At 50.9% G+C, this 17,633-nt stretch overlaps 2 protein-coding genes across 3 annotated transcripts in view; both read right to left on the reverse strand.

Annotated features, from left to right (window-relative positions):
- Nucleotides 1-6,986: 6,986 nt before the first annotated feature.
- On the reverse strand, nucleotides 6,987-13,593 carry SUPT4H1 (SPT4 homolog, DSIF elongation factor subunit). Of its 2 annotated transcripts, none has more exons than XM_036838216.1 (5): nucleotides 13,476-13,593; nucleotides 12,752-12,858; nucleotides 8,905-8,960; nucleotides 8,564-8,617; nucleotides 6,987-8,120 (listed from the first exon to the last, which is right to left on the reverse strand). In XM_036838216.1, the coding sequence occupies exons 1-5, from the start codon at nucleotides 13,542-13,544 to the stop codon at nucleotides 8,053-8,055; spliced, it is 354 nt and encodes a 117-aa protein (XP_036694111.1). In that variant the 5' UTR covers nucleotides 13,545-13,593; the 3' UTR covers nucleotides 6,987-8,052. The 2 variants fall into 2 exon arrangements, with proteins under 2 accessions (XP_036694111.1, XP_036694112.1); XM_036838217.1 differs by having other exon boundaries at nucleotides 8,603-8,617; nucleotides 13,476-13,587.
- A 1,531-nt stretch (nucleotides 13,594-15,124) lies between these two features.
- RNF43 (ring finger protein 43) overlaps nucleotides 15,125-17,633 on the reverse strand; it is a 61,047-nt gene continuing 58,538 nt past the window's right edge. Inside the window, exon 9 of the mRNA XM_036838259.1 lies at nucleotides 15,125-16,586. Coding sequence (XP_036694154.1) covers nucleotides 16,543-16,586 — 44 coding nt within the window. The 3' untranslated portion in view covers nucleotides 15,125-16,542. The remainder of the gene's footprint in view (nucleotides 16,587-17,633) is intronic.

A 17,633-nucleotide genomic window follows, 5' to 3' on the forward strand; every position in this document is an offset into this window, starting at 1 on the left:
TGTGCTACCCCGGCAAGAGGCAGCTGCAGCGCACCCTGGGAGGCCAGCTCTGCTCTGGCACGGGGTCTGGCTCAGCTCTCTGGTTCATAGTATCCAAGGCCTTTTAAGCAGCAAGATCAGGCAGCAAACTGACCTGAGTCAGGAAGCTGAGCTGCAAGACCAGAGAGAGGCACAAGGCAGCCTGAGGTCACAAAGCAAGTTAGGGCCAGGTTCAGGGTTTTGTCCACAGCATCTAGAAAGAGGCAGGGTGGGCTGGGTAGGAAAGGGGGTGTGGGTGTGAGGAAGAAGACCACCCCGACCACTGCTGTGGGAGTGGCCATGAAACCAGAGGCGTCCTCCACTGGGATCTCCTAGGGACACAGGAAGGAAATGAGAGAAAACTCCCTCTTGGCTCCCTCCACACAAAGGTACAAATTTGCCTGGTTTAAGTTGCAGAGCTGCACCTGCTCCAGTTTTAATGCTACAAATAAACTCGTGTGTGTGTATGTGTGTGTCCCCCAAGAGTGGGACCAAGTCAGGTCATCCCTGCCTGGAACCCACTATGATCTCTCATCAGCCTAACCACCTACCCCCAACATCAGGACCACGAAACAGAGGGCAAAACTAGGAGGTAGGAGACTAGGAGTCCAGTCCCCACCCTACAGCTATTTACAGTGTAACTTTGGATCTGCTCCCCCAGCTCCCAGCCCTTACTTCTTCATCTATAAAACTGAAGAGGAGTTTGACCAAAGGACCTGTTTGTAGTCAGGAAGTCCCCAAGAGCAAGGGGCCCCAAGGATCTTGGAGGAGGAAGCAGCAAGGCCTATGTTCCAAGACCTTCCCATGGATTTCCCCAGCGGGCTCAAGGGCAGACCTCCCATAGCTCAGAGAAGGCAGGTGGCTGGGAAGAGATCTCCAGTAGAATCTGCCCCTCATCTTGGCTGGGAACAGGGACAAAGGGCTGGGGGATGCCTCTGTCTATCTGCCAGCATCCTGCTGCATCCTGCCCTCCACAGCAGTCCTCACATCCCAGGGGCACCTGGAAAAGCAGAAGGTGAGGGGTGGAAAGAACAGAGAGCAATGTGAGGACTGCTCCGTGAACTACCCTGAGCTGTTTCTTTATTCACCTCCATGTTCTACATGCTGAGCTGGGGTGGGGTGGGGAAGGACAGAAGCCAAGGCGTCTAGAGGACTTTATGAAACCTCGTTTGATCATCATGCTGACCCAGTGATGTAAACGATGGTATCCCCATCTCAGAGATGAGGAAACGGAAACTCAGTGAGGTTAAGTTTCACCCTCCTGAAAATCAGCCAACAGCCTGCAACCCATTTCTTTTTCCCTAAGGGACTCAGTCCAAAGTCCCCCAGAGGACCAGGCCTGGCGGACCTCATTGTGGATACTCAGCAGACAGTGGAGATGCAGCCTTGTCTGCTCACAAGCCCAGTTGGAGAAGGGGGTTGGAAAAAGCAGTGGGAGGAGCTCAGGGCAGACTTCCCAGGCCCCAGGCTTGTGGGTGGGGGCAGCAGAGGTGTCTAAATGGGTAACCAAGTGGTCTGCAGAACCCAGCAGTGAAGGGCCGCCCCAGCTCCTTCCCTCGGAGCCCATTAAGGCAGTCAGGTGGGGGAGGTGGCCAGGAAGGCTGAAGGCCACGAAGGCTGGGGCCACGAAGGCTGGGGCCACGAAGGCTGGGGGCCACTTGTGCAGCAGCAGCCACAGCAGCTCCCAGCACTGGAGCCGTTAAAAAGTGACTCAACCAGAAAGTGCGTTTGAAGCGATGCCCGCCAGGGCCCCATAGCCAAACCTCAAAAAGACGAAGTGAGAGAGACAAGCCTGCCTGGGCTGGGCTGGGGGTGGAGGCGGCCTGGAGCGGCCTGGCCAAATAAGGGCAAATGCTCCCAGGCCGGCCAATGGGGCACGGGCAGCTGCGTCCTGGGGCCGCGGCTGGGGGGGGTGGTGCTGGTGAGAGTCCGGGGGCAAAACGGGAGAGGGGACGGGGCCAGAGGCCCAGGTCCTCCAGGAAGGGTCCAAGGGTGAGTGAGCACGAGGAGTTGCTGAGACCTTCATCCCCAAAGTCCTTAGCGCTGCAGATGGCAGACCCGACCCCCAAGAGCCCCACCTGCAGGCGGGGGTCAAGGGGGCAAAAGGAAGAACTAGCTCTCACCCCTGCCCCAGTTATGGGCCCTGGATCCCCAGCTGCCACAGCGGAACCGAAGGGACGCCATAAGGGATGGCTGGGCCGAAACACCAGTCCAGACTTGCCTGGCCGCTGACCTTGGGCAAATGATGTAACTGAAACTCAGTTTTCTCATCTGTGAAAGGGAAATAATGCCCCACAGGATGGCACTGAGGATCAGATGCAATAATGGAGGTGGCCAGTTTTTGAACCTGGTAATTGTCATACTGATATAACAAATTATTATCGTGGAAGCACTAGCCCAAGGGCTGCTTCTCGCTCTACTCTTGCCTCCCAGTGGCTGTGAAAGATCCCTTTGCAGGGACACCACGTGGTTCCCAGTTCTGGCCTCTGGTAGGGGGAGGAGTGGTGCGGAGGCCAGAGGGGTCCTTCCAGTCTAAGCTTAGTCCCTCCTGCTGCAGAAGCAACAGACACGCTTTCCTCAGACTCAGTCAGGGAAATGTGATGCAAAGCGCCCACCTCGACTTCCCCCATCTTCTCATCTTCCCGCCTGGCTCCATGGAACTCCAGACCCCGCCCCATCTCCCTGCTCCCCGGAGGTGCAGGGCTGAGGAAGTGAGTCTACTCGGCTGCCCAGAGAAAGTGCCAGTGCCCCGACGACGACGGCAGCTGCCTGCATGGGGCGGGGGTGGGGGTGGGGGCAGCTGCTGGCTTCTCCCAGGGCCTGTGATCACTCCCTTGCCTCAGGCCTCCCCAGCGCCTGCTGGGCCCACAAGCCCCAGAGGAAGGCTGGGCCTTGGCTGCCACCCTCTTCCTCTCCGTGCAGTTCTTCTCTCTCCCAAGCATGGATTTGCATTTTCCCCTCTGCCCTCCGCCACTCAAGCCCCCAGGGACCAGGTGACAGTTAAACCCCCTCTTCCGGCTAGTGGCCCAGAGCACTCACTTCCTTCCAGGTATTTTCCGGGCTTGGGGGAGGGGTTGAAAGGGTGGCAGTTGCTGGGTTTGGGGACGAAGGAATGAGGGCTCCATTTTGGATGGAAGCTGGGGTCTCCCCACCCTGGCATCTGAAGCTGTTCCTTATCTTCCCCCAAGTTCTCTCTGGAGCACGAGACTCAGTATGGAGGAAGGAGAGAGCACAGGCAGGAAGCAGCACAGGGTCTTGAAACGGGGCCTTCCGGCTCCCTGACTTCTAAGAGGCACAAGCCTCCCTCTGCTGTGGGACGGACCCCTGGGCCTCAAGTCCTCTGTCCGTGACCCCGTAATGCCTGCCCTCCACTTCGGGGGGAGTGTTGAGACTAGGAATGCCAAGGTCTAGAGGGGAGACGTTTTCTCTCATATTCTCAGAGGATCTGGCATGTAGGAGCCAGCAGCCCAGGGCAGAGTTTTCTCTGCACTCAGTTCCCGCTTCCTGGGGTCTAAAAGCGAAGAGAAACACAAGCATCTGTAGGCAAAAGGCGCTAAGCCAGGCAGTGGAGGACATACAAAGTAGCAGTGACCCCCTCTTGAGGGCAGGCTGACCCCTGACTCTGGGGCTCAGTTTTCTCACCCATCAAGTGAGGGGCTGGCCTAAGTCATGACTCTCCCAGCCCTTGCATTCTCTGCAGGGTCTGCCTTCACTCTTTCCTCTGCCCCGACACTCCAGACCTCCCCTTCCCAATGGTGAAGGCCTCTGAGCCCCAAGGCCCAGGCAGACAGCCATGTGCTTTCTTCCTCAGTCCAAGACTTACTGGCTCACCCAACAGCAGTTTTTACCAGCATCGCTAATCTCCTGGTTCAGACAAGACCGGAAGGGGGACAGCCACACATGAGCAGCAGAAGTGACAGCTGACAGGCTGACATGAATCTAAGAGGTAGAGAAATAATTAGTCCCAGAACCATTTCACCACATGATACAAAAATGGAGGTTTTATAACAATGACTTTAAGCCAAGTAGAGGTTAAATCGCATTCACTATCTCATAGCCGAATAGAAAGGAAGTATATATTAAAAAAATAAATAAAACTTAGGTCATAAAAATGAAAGAACAGAAAGAGAGATTAAGATAAAAAGCCATGGTGCTTGAAGAAAAATGTTTCAGTTTTGATATATTTGCCAATGATAGATATATTTGAACATCTATTGCCCAAGAAGGCTAGAGTGATGACCTTCTTACCTAGAACTTATCTAGAGGGGGACAACTTTGAATGACAATCTCTTAGATAGACTTAGTAGTTTACAGCTTTCAAACTGCTTTTACCTAAATGACTGTATTTGATTCTCAAAACTATCCTAAGACAAGAACTGCCAACTGCATTTTTAAGCGAACTTTTTATTTCAGGTATAACGGACAAACAGAAAAGGGAACAAATCGTGAGTGTATAACTCAGTAAATCTCCAGAAAGTGAATCGACCTATGTAACTAGCATCCAGATCAAAAGCAGACCATAACCAGGGGCCCCTCATGCCCTTCTCCACCCCACCTTTCACAAGTAACCACTATCCTGTCAACTAACACCAGAGTTTTGTCAACTGCATTTTTTTTGAAGAGGAAACTTCTTTTAGAGAAGTAAAGTGACTTAGAAAAGTCAGGGCTAGTGGGTGGTGGAAGCAGCAGGGCTGAGAGACAGGGACACTGCCGCTAGTTCCAGTGGAGTGTGAAGGGGCCATAGCTGGGCTGCAGGTGGAGGAAGGTGGCGAGTAGAAAAAAAGCAGGAGAGGTTGGAGAGACCTGGCACAGGCCAGCAGGTACCCAAGAGCTGATGGAATGGAACAGAAGATGCAGCCAGGCAGGAATTGGAGGACTGGACCAGTTTCCCGATGCTCTGCACAGGGATCCTTGAGTAAATCCCGAGTTTCTCCTCTCTGGCCATTTCCCCACTCTGCCTCCCCCTCTCCGGCTAGTTTTAGACTTGAGACCTAGCGATTGTAGGTGGTGGGAGTAGGGGGGTTGGGGCGGCTCAGTGCGCAGGCACATGCAGCTTGCTGGTTCTGTGGAAAAATCATGAAGGGAGCAAAGCTGCTGCGTTTGGGGAGAACTATGTCAGAACGCAGCCCTAAACCGGAGGTGGGCAAGGCATGTCTTGAGCTAAGCCTCCACTACTTGATCATGGCCAAGTCGCTTTAACTCTTTGAGCCTCAGCCTCTGCATCATTACCTAAGGATGTTAACTTTGGCACAGGGGCTTTTGGGGATCAAATAAGATAATGGATGTGAAAGCCCCCTTGTCGACTTGTAAAATGCTATTTAAATGAAAGGCTTTACGGATACCAAGCATGAACCAGACTTCCAGACAAAGTGAGATGTTATTAGTCTGTTCTTAAACATTTTCTACCTGTCTCTTTTACACACACACACCCCAGGTGTCAGGAAGGGGACTTGAGAATTAACAGCAGGTTATAGACAGGCTGGCACCATGAAGGCAATGGCCATGCCGGAGGAGTGAGGCCTCAGTCCCTAAACCTGAAGAGCCCAGCCTGAGTTTAGGCCCTCACCAGCCCGTCCCATTACTCTTGGGAGAACCGCTCCCTCCAAGACCAGAATGTTCTGACCCTTGTTCTATCAGCTACCAACCCCTGCTTTGGGCTGGAGGCTGCACGCACTGCCGCTTAGCCCCTCCGTTTGGGGGAGACCCTAACCCCACGGCCTGTGGGGGGCAGCGGGTGAAGAATGAGGAACAGGCAGGCAGGGGGAAGGCAGCCGGGCCACTACTGTTTGTGACCTGAGTCTGCCCTTGTTGAACCGGGGAGAGCCTCGCCTTGCTCAACGAGAGAAGCCAGACTACTACGCAGGAGACTGAGAGCTTCGGGCAGATGTGGGACCTCAGCAGTCACAATGGGGCTGAGACTTCGACGGGCTTCCAGGCGGGGCGCAGCCCTCATGCACGGGGACGCCGGCGCCCGAAACCTCCCCTCGCCCACAGCGCCGCTCACTCGCGGGGAGAGAGGCAACGGTCCGTGCTTCAGCTTCTCGGGGTTCCCCGCAGGGGACAGGACTCCAGCGCCTCGGCGGCCGTCTGGACCGCCAAGCGCCCGGCAGAGGCGGCGGGGCGCACGGAGCCTGAGACCCGGGCACTGCGGCCGGCCGCCCTCCCCCACAGCCGCCAGAGCCTGTCTTCCGCTTCCGGCGAGGCTGACAGTTGGGGCGCCGCCGGGTGTGGGGCTGAGGCGGCCTGAGTGTGGTTATCTGCGCACAGCCCCTCTTGTCCCCGCCCCCCGCAACTGTTTCCATTGTCGCCGAGCAGCCACGTCCGGGTCAGACGCGCGGGACGGCGGCTGGGGATTTCCAAGGGGCTTTCTGAGGAAGCCAGTGAAAGTTGGGTGTCGGCTGCGGGGCCCCGGCACTCTTGCTAACACCCACGTCTTCCCTCCGGGACGTAAACTCTGGCCCGGTGGGGTTGTTTCCCAAGGCTTCTTTCGGATTGAAACTGAACGACACAAACCGCCACCCCTGGAGCTCAGCGTGCCGCGCTGGGAAAGTCCTGGAAAAGCTCAGTTGGGACTGGGGTTAACAGACCCTCCCTGGGCTTGAAGGCGTCAGAGACAACGGTTCTGGTTTGACAGGACCCGTGAGTGGTGACACGAGCGCCTGCGCCAGTCCCAGCTTCCTCCCCTGGGCCTGGGAGGGTCACCGGAGGGGCAGAGCATCTCTGCCTCCTTCCCACACCGTGCAGGTCACAGGTAACAGGAGACACTGACTCGCTAGCAACACCAGGCGGCTAAGACGCCAAAAGCCCCAGCGCAGGCGCCCGTGCCCGAGTCAGAGCTCCGCCTGCGCGCCGTTCCAGGCACTTCCCCCACTGTTTTGGCGGATTGTATGTATACGTGCTGCATATACTGAAGAATGACTGATAAAGGAGAGCAAATGAGTTTTACCTTTTATAAAACTTAAGTTACAGAATTTTCACATTGCTTTATTTTTATAATCACAAAAATCCTGAGGTAAACAGGATGTAATCACTTTCGTTTTGCAGATGGGGAACAAGAAACTTAGGGAAATAAAAATGGGGACACTTAACAGGAATTTCTGTGGAAATTTAAGTAAATGAGAATTTATGGTAAATATTTAATTCCAAAACAAATAACTCACCTTGGCCAATACCGTGACATCACTCAAGGCCCTCTTACTAGGCCAGAGAGAAAAGGAGAGGCACGAACTTGCCAGACCAAGACCCAGCAGCAACCTGAGGGTCTCCAGTTAGGGAAACGCAGGAAAGTAGGGGAGGGGCGGGTCATGGGCGTCACTGGCGGGCCTAAGGTATAGGAAGAATAGAAAAAAGAAGAAAACAAAGAAGGAAAAAAAAGGTTTTAAACATGGTCAAGGGCAAGTAATACGAAGAAGCCTCAGGATTTCTTCAAGGGACACCTGCTGCGCCAGGTCTAGAGGGCAGCAGGCTGCAACCACCAGACACCAGGACTACCAGGCTGACGGGGTTGCCTAGACTCAGGACAGCAGACCGCTGAGACCCAGGGAAGCTCACTAGAAAGGCTACAATCCTGGAGGCTCAGAGACAGATAAAGAGGAGCAGAAGGGCCTCTGCTGCTCTGGGAAGATGCTTACTGGGCAACGAGTTCTTACTGTGCCCAGTTAAGACAAAGGAAGAGGGAGGCAAGGCATCTGTTACGGGCTTCAGAGCATTCCTAGGGGTTCATGTTTGCTGGCATCTGACCAAGAGTCCTGCCCATGCGCAAGGGCGCAGCCCCGGGCTGTGGGTAGCAAGGCCAGCATCCTACTCCCCGTGAATTCAGTCTCCGCTAATCCACCAACCCAAACCACTCCCACCCCACAGCAGTCCAGAGAAGGTAAAATGGCCCAGGGACACACTGTGCTGCTCTCTCAACAGTCTGCTGAATCTCAGAATCGGAGGGCGGCACATATTTGAAGTTCTGCCCATTTAGTTTCACAACAAAAAATAAGCAGAGGCAGAGACGAGGAGCAAAGACGCTGGCGGCCGTGCATCTTGCTAGGTCTTTATGGCTGTGTCTCTGGATTTGTAGGCCACTCCTCGACTCTTCAGCTCCCGCACAATTCCTGCAGCATGAAAAGAAACAGCTCTGTGAGGGAAGAAGACTCCAGAAGATAAGAAAGGTCCCTCGGGTACCACTTGGTGAGGGGAAGGGGTGGCGTGCTCTAAGCAAACTGGAGTTCCTGGACTGCTCATCAACCGAACTGCGTGGTTGACTTGTCACCCTTGAAGATCCAGGCAAGTGCTTGGCAATGACTTGGTTAAGAATGAGAAGAAAAAGAGAGACACATTGTAGTTGTCAAAAGCAAGGGTTCTAGAGCCAGGATGCCTGGGTCCCCAAATTCTGGCTTGTTACTTACTAGCTGGGTGACCTTGGACAAGTTATTTAGCCTCTCTGAGATTTGCTTTCCCTCATAGAGTTGTGAGGACTGGCATTAATTCACATAAGAAACTTCCATAGAGCTTGGCGCAGTAAATGAACACTGGCCATTACTATGATTATTATTACCTTGGGGCAGGCGACCAGTGACTGACACTGCATACACACCTGGCTTAAAGTTACCTGAAAGAGAAGAAAAGAGACTGCAGTTTAAGAGTGAGTTACAACTAAAGACCAAATGGAAGCTTAAGCTAAAAATGAAAGAAATGCCGCCAACTCCCAGAGAAGAGCAATCACTTCTTTTGGCTCTAAGTGTTAAATGACAGGACACAGGACACTTTCCTTGGCTTTCCTCCAACCCCATCGTTCTCACTCTGGGGCCACCTACCCACTGATTGAAGACTCCCCCACCCGCACCCTGGCCCTGACAACACAACCAGGCCAAGATAAAGAGAAAGGGAGACACTTACTGACTCGCTGCCACTTGGAGACCCAGCTGTCCTCTGGACTCATCATCGCAATGATTCTAGAAAGGGGAAAGAAACAGAGAGTCAGCCTGAGTTGCCTCTACTAGAGAACAGAGAGACCAAGGGAACTGCCCCCTCCCCTGCTTTACTCTGTTCCCAGCCAGCACAACAGTTCTGGGAGAGGAAACCTAGGAAAAAGCCAAGTATTGAGTTTCTACCAGAAAGCTGGGGAAACTAACTTCTAGTGCTGGGAAGGGACTGACTCAGAGCTAGTACTGACAAAGGTCCTTTGCACTTATGTCCCTGGCCCACCACTCACAGGTCAGTCATCATCCCCCAAAGACTATCTCGCCATGCTCAAAAGCATCCTTCGCCTACCGATTCCCTGGGAAATGGGACAGCTTTTGAGGTAGATAGCATTACTGATTACAACCAACACAACCACTGAGCACTGGAGCCTAGTGCAAAGGGGAGGGTGAGTCAAAACAATGGGTCCTCTTACTAGAAACAAGTTAGACTTAAGCAAGCTCTGCCTTTAATGAGCTGTACAGCCTGACACACGTATGGAGACCTCCCTCAGAATTTCATCAATAAGGTGAAACTAGAAGGTTGAGCTAATACATGAAAAACCCTAGCACAGAGTAGGTGCTAAGTAAACATTAGCTCTCCTTTATTATCCTAATCATTCTTCTCAGGGTAGCTCTAATCCCAGAGCACAGGCAACAGAGGCTAAGCAAGGGCCAGAGCCTGCTACTGAGCATGACAGGTAAGCTTCAGGTGCTTTCAGAAGCTACAGAGGTCACTATATCCCAATTAAAAAAAAAAAAAAAGAAGCTACAGAGGTCACTTTTGTCATTCCCCCATTCGATCAAATACTTACTGATTGCCTCCTGTGACAGATCTGTACTAGGCACTGGTGTTTGTTGACTGCCTCCTCAGTATCCATTCCCCCTTCTCTTGGTAGCAATCCTGGATTCTTATTTGGGAAGCCTCCCTCCCCATCCAAATCCTACATTCTCAGCCATATGCTTTGAGTGGAACTGACCCCACCTCCAGGGGTGGCAGGTAGGGTAATACTTGCCCTGGCCTGGCAGACCAACCTGGGGTAGGCACGTATGCAGGCTGTTCTCCTCACCAAAAGTATATTCTCCTCTGTCCTTCACAATCTATCCTTCCAGCCTTACAGTGTCTGTTATCCAACCTTATGATTTAACCTAAACAGAATTCCCACCATTCTCCAAACATACCCTGGTTTTCCCACCCCATGCCTTTGCTCAGGTCAGTCCCTTTGTTTAGAATGCTTTTTCTACCTTTCTCTCATCTCAACCTCCTCAAAAATCCTGTACTTCTTTCCTTAATTAAGAGCCTGACTCATATGCTATCTCCTCCACTTCTGGCTGAGTTCATCAAGCCCTCCTCTGATCTCCTTTAGCCTTTGATATACTCACTCTTCAAATCCTAATATGCCCCAGAATACATAAATAACTCCTACAGCTCAACAACAAAAAACCAAAAACCTCATTCAAAAATGGGAAAAAAACTCTACTTGCTCAGTTCTCATCATCAACTCAACTCTTAAGGAACTCGAAGACAATGACAGCTTAACCTGGACACGTGCAGCTATTATGCCCAGGCTCTGATAAATGGTCATAACCTTTTGTTTTTTAATTGAACATAGCATGCTTCAGAACTCTCTGACAATCCTTTAGTAAGACACTAACAATATCAGAGTTGTCACTTAACGTAAAACCCAGAACCGTGGCCCAAAGATGGAGTCCTCAGACACTTCTTGCTTAGAAGCTGTAGTTATTTCCAAGTTTTTATAACTGAATTATATTTGAAGAGACTTTTTGCCAAAGAAGATATATAAATGGCCAATAAGCACATGAAAAAATGCTCAACATCATTAATCATTAAGGAAATGCAAATCAAAACCATAATAAGATACCACTTCACACCCAACAGGACAGCTATTATCAAAAACAAAACAAAAAAGAAAGTAACAAGTGCTGACAAGGATGTGGCGAAACTGGAACCCTTGTACTCTGCTGGTGGGAATGTAAAATGCTGCTGCTATAGAAAACAGTATCGCAGTTCCTCAAAATGTTAAACATAGAATAATCCAGCAATTCCACTTCTGGATATATACCCCAAAGACGTGAAAGCAGGGACCTGAACAGGTATTTGTAAAGCCATGTTCATGGTAGCATTATTCCTAACAGCCAAAAGGTAGAAGCAATCCACGTGTCCATCAATAGATGCACAGATAAATAAAATTTGGTATATACATAAAATGGGATATTATTAAGCTTAAAAAGGAAATTCTGACACATGCTACAATATGGATAAACCTTTAAGACATTATGCTACGTGAAATGAGCCAATCACAAAAGGACAAATATTGTACGATTCCACTTACAGGAAGTACCTAGACTAATCAAATTCACAGGGAAAGTAAAATGGTGGTTGCCAGGGGCTGCGGGGAGGAGGAAATGAGAAGATGAAAAAAGTTCCAGAGGGACTTCCCTGGCGGTCCAGTGGTTAACATTCCACCCTTCCAATGCAGGGGGCGCAAGTTTGATCCCTAGTGTGGCAAAAGAAAAAAAAAAAAGTTCTGGAGATAGATGGTGGTAATAGTTGCACAAAAATATGAATATATTTAATGCCGTTGAATGAATTCTACACTTAAAAATGGCAAAAAAATTTTATGTATATTTTACCAGATTTTAAACAAAAAAAACCCAAAATCCTAACATATGAAACTTTACACAGTGTCTCTCTTACTTTTAAGTATCTCATTGTGTAACTCTTGCTGTCTCTCACAGCAGCCACAGATGGGAGTCCATTCATTTGTTAGCACTGGATGGTAACAGTGCTAACGAATGAAAGAACTGGAGTATCTGAGTGTGCACACGCATGTGTACATATGTACGAAGTAAAGGTTCCATGACAACATCTGTTTTGCTCAATCCTTTACTCTTCCTTAAAGGCAAACAAAGGAGGAATGAAGTTGGTCCACCTTGAAGGAACTTTAGCAAGCACTGGTTTGGGCCCAGTTTGCATGTAGACCCTTAATTGGCCTAGAAACCAAAAGAAACTTAACCCCCAAAGAATACTGCCCTCTAGCTCCTCCCTTGGGGAAGGAAAATTGAGACCTAGCCACTTACACTTCTCTCATTCCCCTTCCCCCCACTGGGCAATCTCACCAAGGGAAAACTTTTCTCTTAGGGCCTCTTAGAGATATCTAAAAGCATCAGCTTTGGGGCCAAAATTTACCCTTCATTTTCAAAAAGGATCTTCATACATTCAACAAATGTGTATTAAGTATCCACCACCTTCCAGGCCCTATGCCAGGTCATGGTGCATGACATAAACAGTCCCTATCAGCAATGAGCTAATAGTCTAGTGAAGACCTGTCCAGTGGAAATATAATGAAAGCCATGCAAGTCATTTTTAAAATTTTCTGTAGCCATGTTAAAGGAGTAAAGACAAAAGGTGAAATTAACTTCAATAATATATTTCATTTAACCCAACATATTCAAAGTATTATTATTCTGGCATGTGATTAAAACAAAAAAAGTCAAGACATTTTACATTCTTTTTCCTTGTGCTGAGTCTTTGAAATCCAGTGTACATATTACAGGTAAGCATATCTCAATTTGGACTAGCCACATTTCAGGTACTCAATGCCACACATGGCTAGTGGCTACTGTACTGGACAGCATAGGACTAGTGTGTCTCAAAATAACTTTGAGACCAACTAGGATTAGGGTCTCAAGAGTCTGTCCACATTTACTTGGTGGGATGCGGGTAATGTAAAAGAATGAATGCAGCAATCTAAAGGGCTTACCCATCAAAGGAAGAGCTGGTGCAGTCATATACCATCTCTCGGTTACCCTTCATCTGAAGGTATGCATCACAATTGTCACAGCCATCATATTCAAACTGGTCTATAGTCTGGGAGGGGGAAAAAAGGAGAGAGGTGAGCATGAACAAGGCGAAAAGAAAAAACAGCTTTCTCCATACTTTTACCTGGTCAAGTACAAGACTCCCTATGTTGGTTCTGTCTCATCAGGTCCCCCACCCACCATTCCTACAGCCCCTTTCCTAAGTTCCACTCTCACAATCCTTCTCTTGTTCCCAATTGCGTTTTACCTATTCCTTTCCCTAAATCTCCTTGGGGTCAGGTACCTTCTCCGACTACTCCCTCAGCTGCAGATCCCCACCCTCCTCCAATTCCTAATGTCCTTCCCTCAGCTGCAGATCCCCACCCTCCTCCAATTCCTAATGTCCTTCGGCTCCAACAGAAGTTCACTGAACGTCTGTAAAGGGTCAGGCCTGTGCTGAGAGCTGAAGTTGCAAAGGCATGTGAGAACGCCCATGCCCACGGCTGCAAGACTTGCCTGCGTTCCTACCGACTTAAACGATGGCCTCCTGCTGCTTCCCACGTTCCCCTGCCACCTCCTGTGTCCTGGACCTGACTTCTCTCTTCACTGTTCCCGTAGCCCTGTTCCACCCAACTTTCCCCCAGCTTGGTCCCCCATCGCCCGTACAACCAGGTCGCCCACAGACACCTTGACCAGCGAACACAGCAAACAAGCCCGCAGATGCCGCAGGTCTTTCGGCACCGTCTCCAGGGCCATCTTCTCCCACGGAAGAACAGCGAATGAAAGAGCCACAACCTTCTCTCGCAGGAAGTAAATAGCAAATTACCCAGAATGCCCGCACTTCCGGTGCCCCAGACTTCCTCTTCCGGCGCGGGAGGCCGCCGGCCCCGCCTCTCCCCCCGCCTTAGGAGATGGTTTCTCCCGCCAGGAGGCGGGGCCGGCCGGGAGTCACCTGGGCCGGCGCGCGCCCCCGCCACCTGGGCCGGCGCGAGGGCGAGGCTGGGCGGCCGTTGGGCCTGTGGGCGGGGCCCGTGGGGGAGGTGCGGCGCGGTTGGCGCCTGCGCGGGAGCGCGCCGCGACCCGGGCGGAATCACGGCGCGCGGACCATTTGATCTAGGCCGCTGGCACCGGGCTGCCGGTCCCCTGAAGGATCCTGGATGACAGCGGAGATTCTTTTTTGTCTTCCCGTCTCAAAAGCGCAGGGCCAGCGAGTCCACTGTCTCCCTGTGGATTATCTCTGCAGAGACGAAAAGAAATCCAGGGGCCGCCCCCCTCCTTAACAGGGAGGGAACGTGATTGGGTTTCCATTTGCGTCCACAGGAACGCTGGCCGGTGAGCGGAAGGCCAGAAAAATGCATATTTAATTATTTCTAAAAGCTCTTTATGTATGTTTCCACGTTCCAGCTGATAATTTACGCTTTGTGCAGCTTTTAGCATTTAGATACAGTTCCTTTACTTCAGATCATCTGTAGGAGATTGTGTCGTTTTTGGTTTTTTTTTAAATTTCACCCTATGGGATGCTAAATGCCTTTCTCTCTGGTTCAGAACTGGGCACCAGACAACGACCACCTCTAACATACCTTTCCTGGAGAAGCAGAAAGGGAAAATGTGCTTTGTGAGGAGGAGAGCAAAGGCCTCTCCAGGCCCTGTGGAATTCTTCATACCTACAGTAGCACCAGGTCTGTTGATCCTCACAATAGCCTCGTGTGTAGGCAGAGGACAGTCATTTGTGTTTATCTGAATTGGAGCTTTGGGATATAAATAGTTCCAGGCCCTGCTGCTCTATCTTCCCAAGCAGGCCTCCTAAATTGAAACTGAGCTTCTTCAAGACCGGTCTGCTGCTGGTGCCCGTGCCATGTCGTGCTCAGATGGGCTCTGTGACTGGGGTTAGCATGTTCTCTATCACTGCATACTTTCTACCTTGGAACACAGTTCACTCTGTTGTCTCACGGGAGCTCTCTAACAACTCCGTGAAGTGGGCCCATTTCATGGGTGGAAAAAGGCACCAGGGTATTTGAGTATACTCAAATATATCTGAGTATTTGCCCAGGGTCACAAAGAAAGTCACTGAAGCATTATAGAGTGTGAAGTAAACAGTACAATAATAGTACAGATAACGCACTGAACCACAATGAGAATCCAGTCATGCTTTCTCTTTCCCTGATCTCACTAAACCACACTTTTAGGGGCTTACAAGCCAAGCCCACCACTGTACTCTGTCCTTTCATAAATCAGAGCCTAGCCTCTGATATCAGGAATAATTTATCTTTGCCCACGTAGAACACAAAGTTGTTACCTGAGTGACAGTCATGACAGAAGAAAACGACGAGACCAGATCGAATTTATGGATAAATATATTAGCAAATAAATACATTTCTCAACATAGTGCCTGATTCAAGCGTCTTTCTGTCTGTTTAGATATAAATACCCACGTGGGTGCCTAGGTGCTAGTTCCCCACTGACTTTGAGGGAAGAAGATTCCCAGGTGGGGTCCTGTGCCCACTTTGCTCCCACATTCACATTCCAAATGGGATAATGCCTGAGGGGCCAGCAATGGTCCAACTGCCCTGGGGTGCATGTCACCCTGAGGAGGCCCCTCAGCCCTTGCCCACTCGATACCAGCTGCCCAGGCCAGGCTTCCTGCTCCAACTCCACTCCTTCCTGTGTGTCTCTGGCCTGCATGGCTTATACTGGGAAGCCGGGCCTCTGGGCCATCTAATCCCAAGGGCCCCATATTACCTCTCCTTTGTTCTCCCGTTCCCTATCCCTGGTCTGAGAGAAAACGCCCAGAGAAAACTTCCTTGTTCAGCTGTAATTTTGCCTTTTCTACCTTCATTCCTTCCTTCCTCTTCCTAAATAAAGTCCAGCAGAAATCCTCTTCTTTCCGCCTACTTTGGGACTTTGAGATAGGCCGTCCCCAAGGAAGAGCTATTCCCTTCCCACTACCCTCACCCCGACCCCCAGAGGAACTGAGGCTGCTGGAGTGACAAGGGAGTTTGACGATCAGAGGCTTCGACCCAGTTTCTTCAAGGTGCTGTACCACCTCAGGGACAGAACTGCACACCCTGGCTTCCCCTCTGACTTAATATAGTGGATCTGACAAGTACGGACAAGGAGGGAAAAACATCCTCCCTTATGCACCAGGGGAGGCCCTGCCTGGTGAAGCTGCAAAGCCCCCCTTTTTAGCGCTCAGGGCTCACCTATGCTCCTGATCTTTTCGCAAAGAAGGAAAATGATAAAAACCAGGGTTGCCGCTGATGCAGCAGCCTTACCAAGGAGGAGCCAAAGCCGGTGTGCAGGACTCTCCCAAGGAAGGAGGTGAGAAGGGTCATGCATTCAGCTGGACCCGTTTGCTGGTATGAACATGAGGCTTGGAATGAGGGAGAGGAGACCTGCTGGGGCTGGGGAAGGAGCACCACCTTTATAACACCTATGTACCCGTACCTAGCTTCCTGCTCTCAAAAAGTCCCAGCCTGCAGGGGGGCCAACCCGCACAAGTGGTAGCTGGTTGCCTGGCTGGACACAGGCTTGCTGCACTGCAGATGGTTCTGCAGACAAGGTCTGGAGCTGGGAGCAGAAGACAGCACCTCCTGCCGCCCACCATCACCACCCCTCTGCCAGTGGCTCCAGGAAGTATGGCAAAGAAGAGGGGTGTTTTCTGAGGTCCTTTCTTTTCTCCGGAGCAGGACTCTGTGCCAGGTAGGGCCCTGAGTCGTCTGGCGAGCACTCTTGGTTGGAGCTTGACCTGAACACCTCACACGGCCTGTTCACACAGCTCCTCGAGCTCCTCTTCTGAGCCTGCATTTAGAGAGAGAGGAGGAAAGAGGTCACTGAGGGTCAGGCCAGTCTTCTGCTTGTTCCACTGGCAAGAGAGTATGGCTGGGAGGGAACTACAGAGAGGCAGGAGCAGGGAATGGGTCCAGAAGGGTGATCAGACTGAAAGCTGAGAGGGGCCCCCGTTGGGACACAGGGGAGAGAAAAACGAATCTAGAGAAAGAGATACATAGATAGCAACCAGTGTGTTACCAATACTTACTATTCATTCATTCGCCCAGTAAATATTTATTAAGCACTTGTGGATCTGGCCTGCTACCATGTGCCAAACAGAAGACCAAAAAGACTAAGCAGGGACCTGACAACCTTGTAGGAGAAAAGGTGTGCACGTAAGTGGCAATTATGCCACTGGGGGCAGGCCTGGGGTCATAAGAGATGAATCACGGAAGGAGAAAGATCATGTCCAAGTGGAGCATCAAGAAGGGCTTCCTGAAAGTGGAGACAAATGAGCTGGTCCTGCAGGAATAGGGAAGAATTAGATTTATGGGAACAGGAAGGCAGCAGAACCTTCTGGGCTGCAGAAACTGCAGGAAGTGTTTACCTAGTTTGGCTAAAGCTTGGAGCAGGGGAAGGGAAGGTGAAGAATGGAAAATAAGGTTGGGAAGGAAGATGGGGGCTAGCTGGTACTAGGGCCTTGAAGGCCAAACCAGGTTGGATTTTTCTTTACTCTGAACAAAACAGAACATTTGAAGATGTCTAGAGAGTTTGTTTGAGGAGGATGACGCCGGCAGCAGAATGGAGGGTAGGTGAGCAGGATCACGGTGCTGCGTGGCCCTGCAGGACACGACCCTGACGTGCAGTGCGCGGCCTTCAGGCCCTGTGAGAGGGAAGGGAGGAGCCAGGAGGCTTCCGCCCCGATCTGTAGGCTGCACCTAAGACATGGACAGGGGCCATCAGTACTGGAGGAGAATATGGTAAAGCTAGTGGAGACATGGTTAACAGAACCTGGCGTGGATTAGATCTGAAGAGCAGGGGAAAGGGAGGCACTGAAACCAGTTACGAGTTTGAGAG

This window comes from Balaenoptera musculus, chromosome 20 (genome assembly GCF_009873245.2).
Source record: "Balaenoptera musculus isolate JJ_BM4_2016_0621 chromosome 20, mBalMus1.pri.v3, whole genome shotgun sequence".
Lineage (NCBI taxonomy): Eukaryota > Metazoa > Chordata > Mammalia > Artiodactyla > Balaenopteridae > Balaenoptera > Balaenoptera musculus.

Excerpts from the sequence above, each read along its gene's own strand:
- SUPT4H1 (XM_036838216.1), bottom strand. The coding sequence starts at position 13,544 with ATGGCCCTGGAGACGGTGCCGAAAGACCTGCGGCATCTGCGGGCTTGT. Across the intron at positions 8,618-8,904 it reads CTCCAAGTGGCAGCGAGTCA|GTAACTTTAAGCCAGGTGTG; the intron begins GTAAGTGTCTCC and ends CTTCTCTTTCAG. Across the intron at positions 8,121-8,563 it reads CACTGGTCGCCTGCCCCAAG|GAATTGTGCGGGAGCTGAAG; the intron begins GTAATAATAATC and ends TTCATGCTGCAG.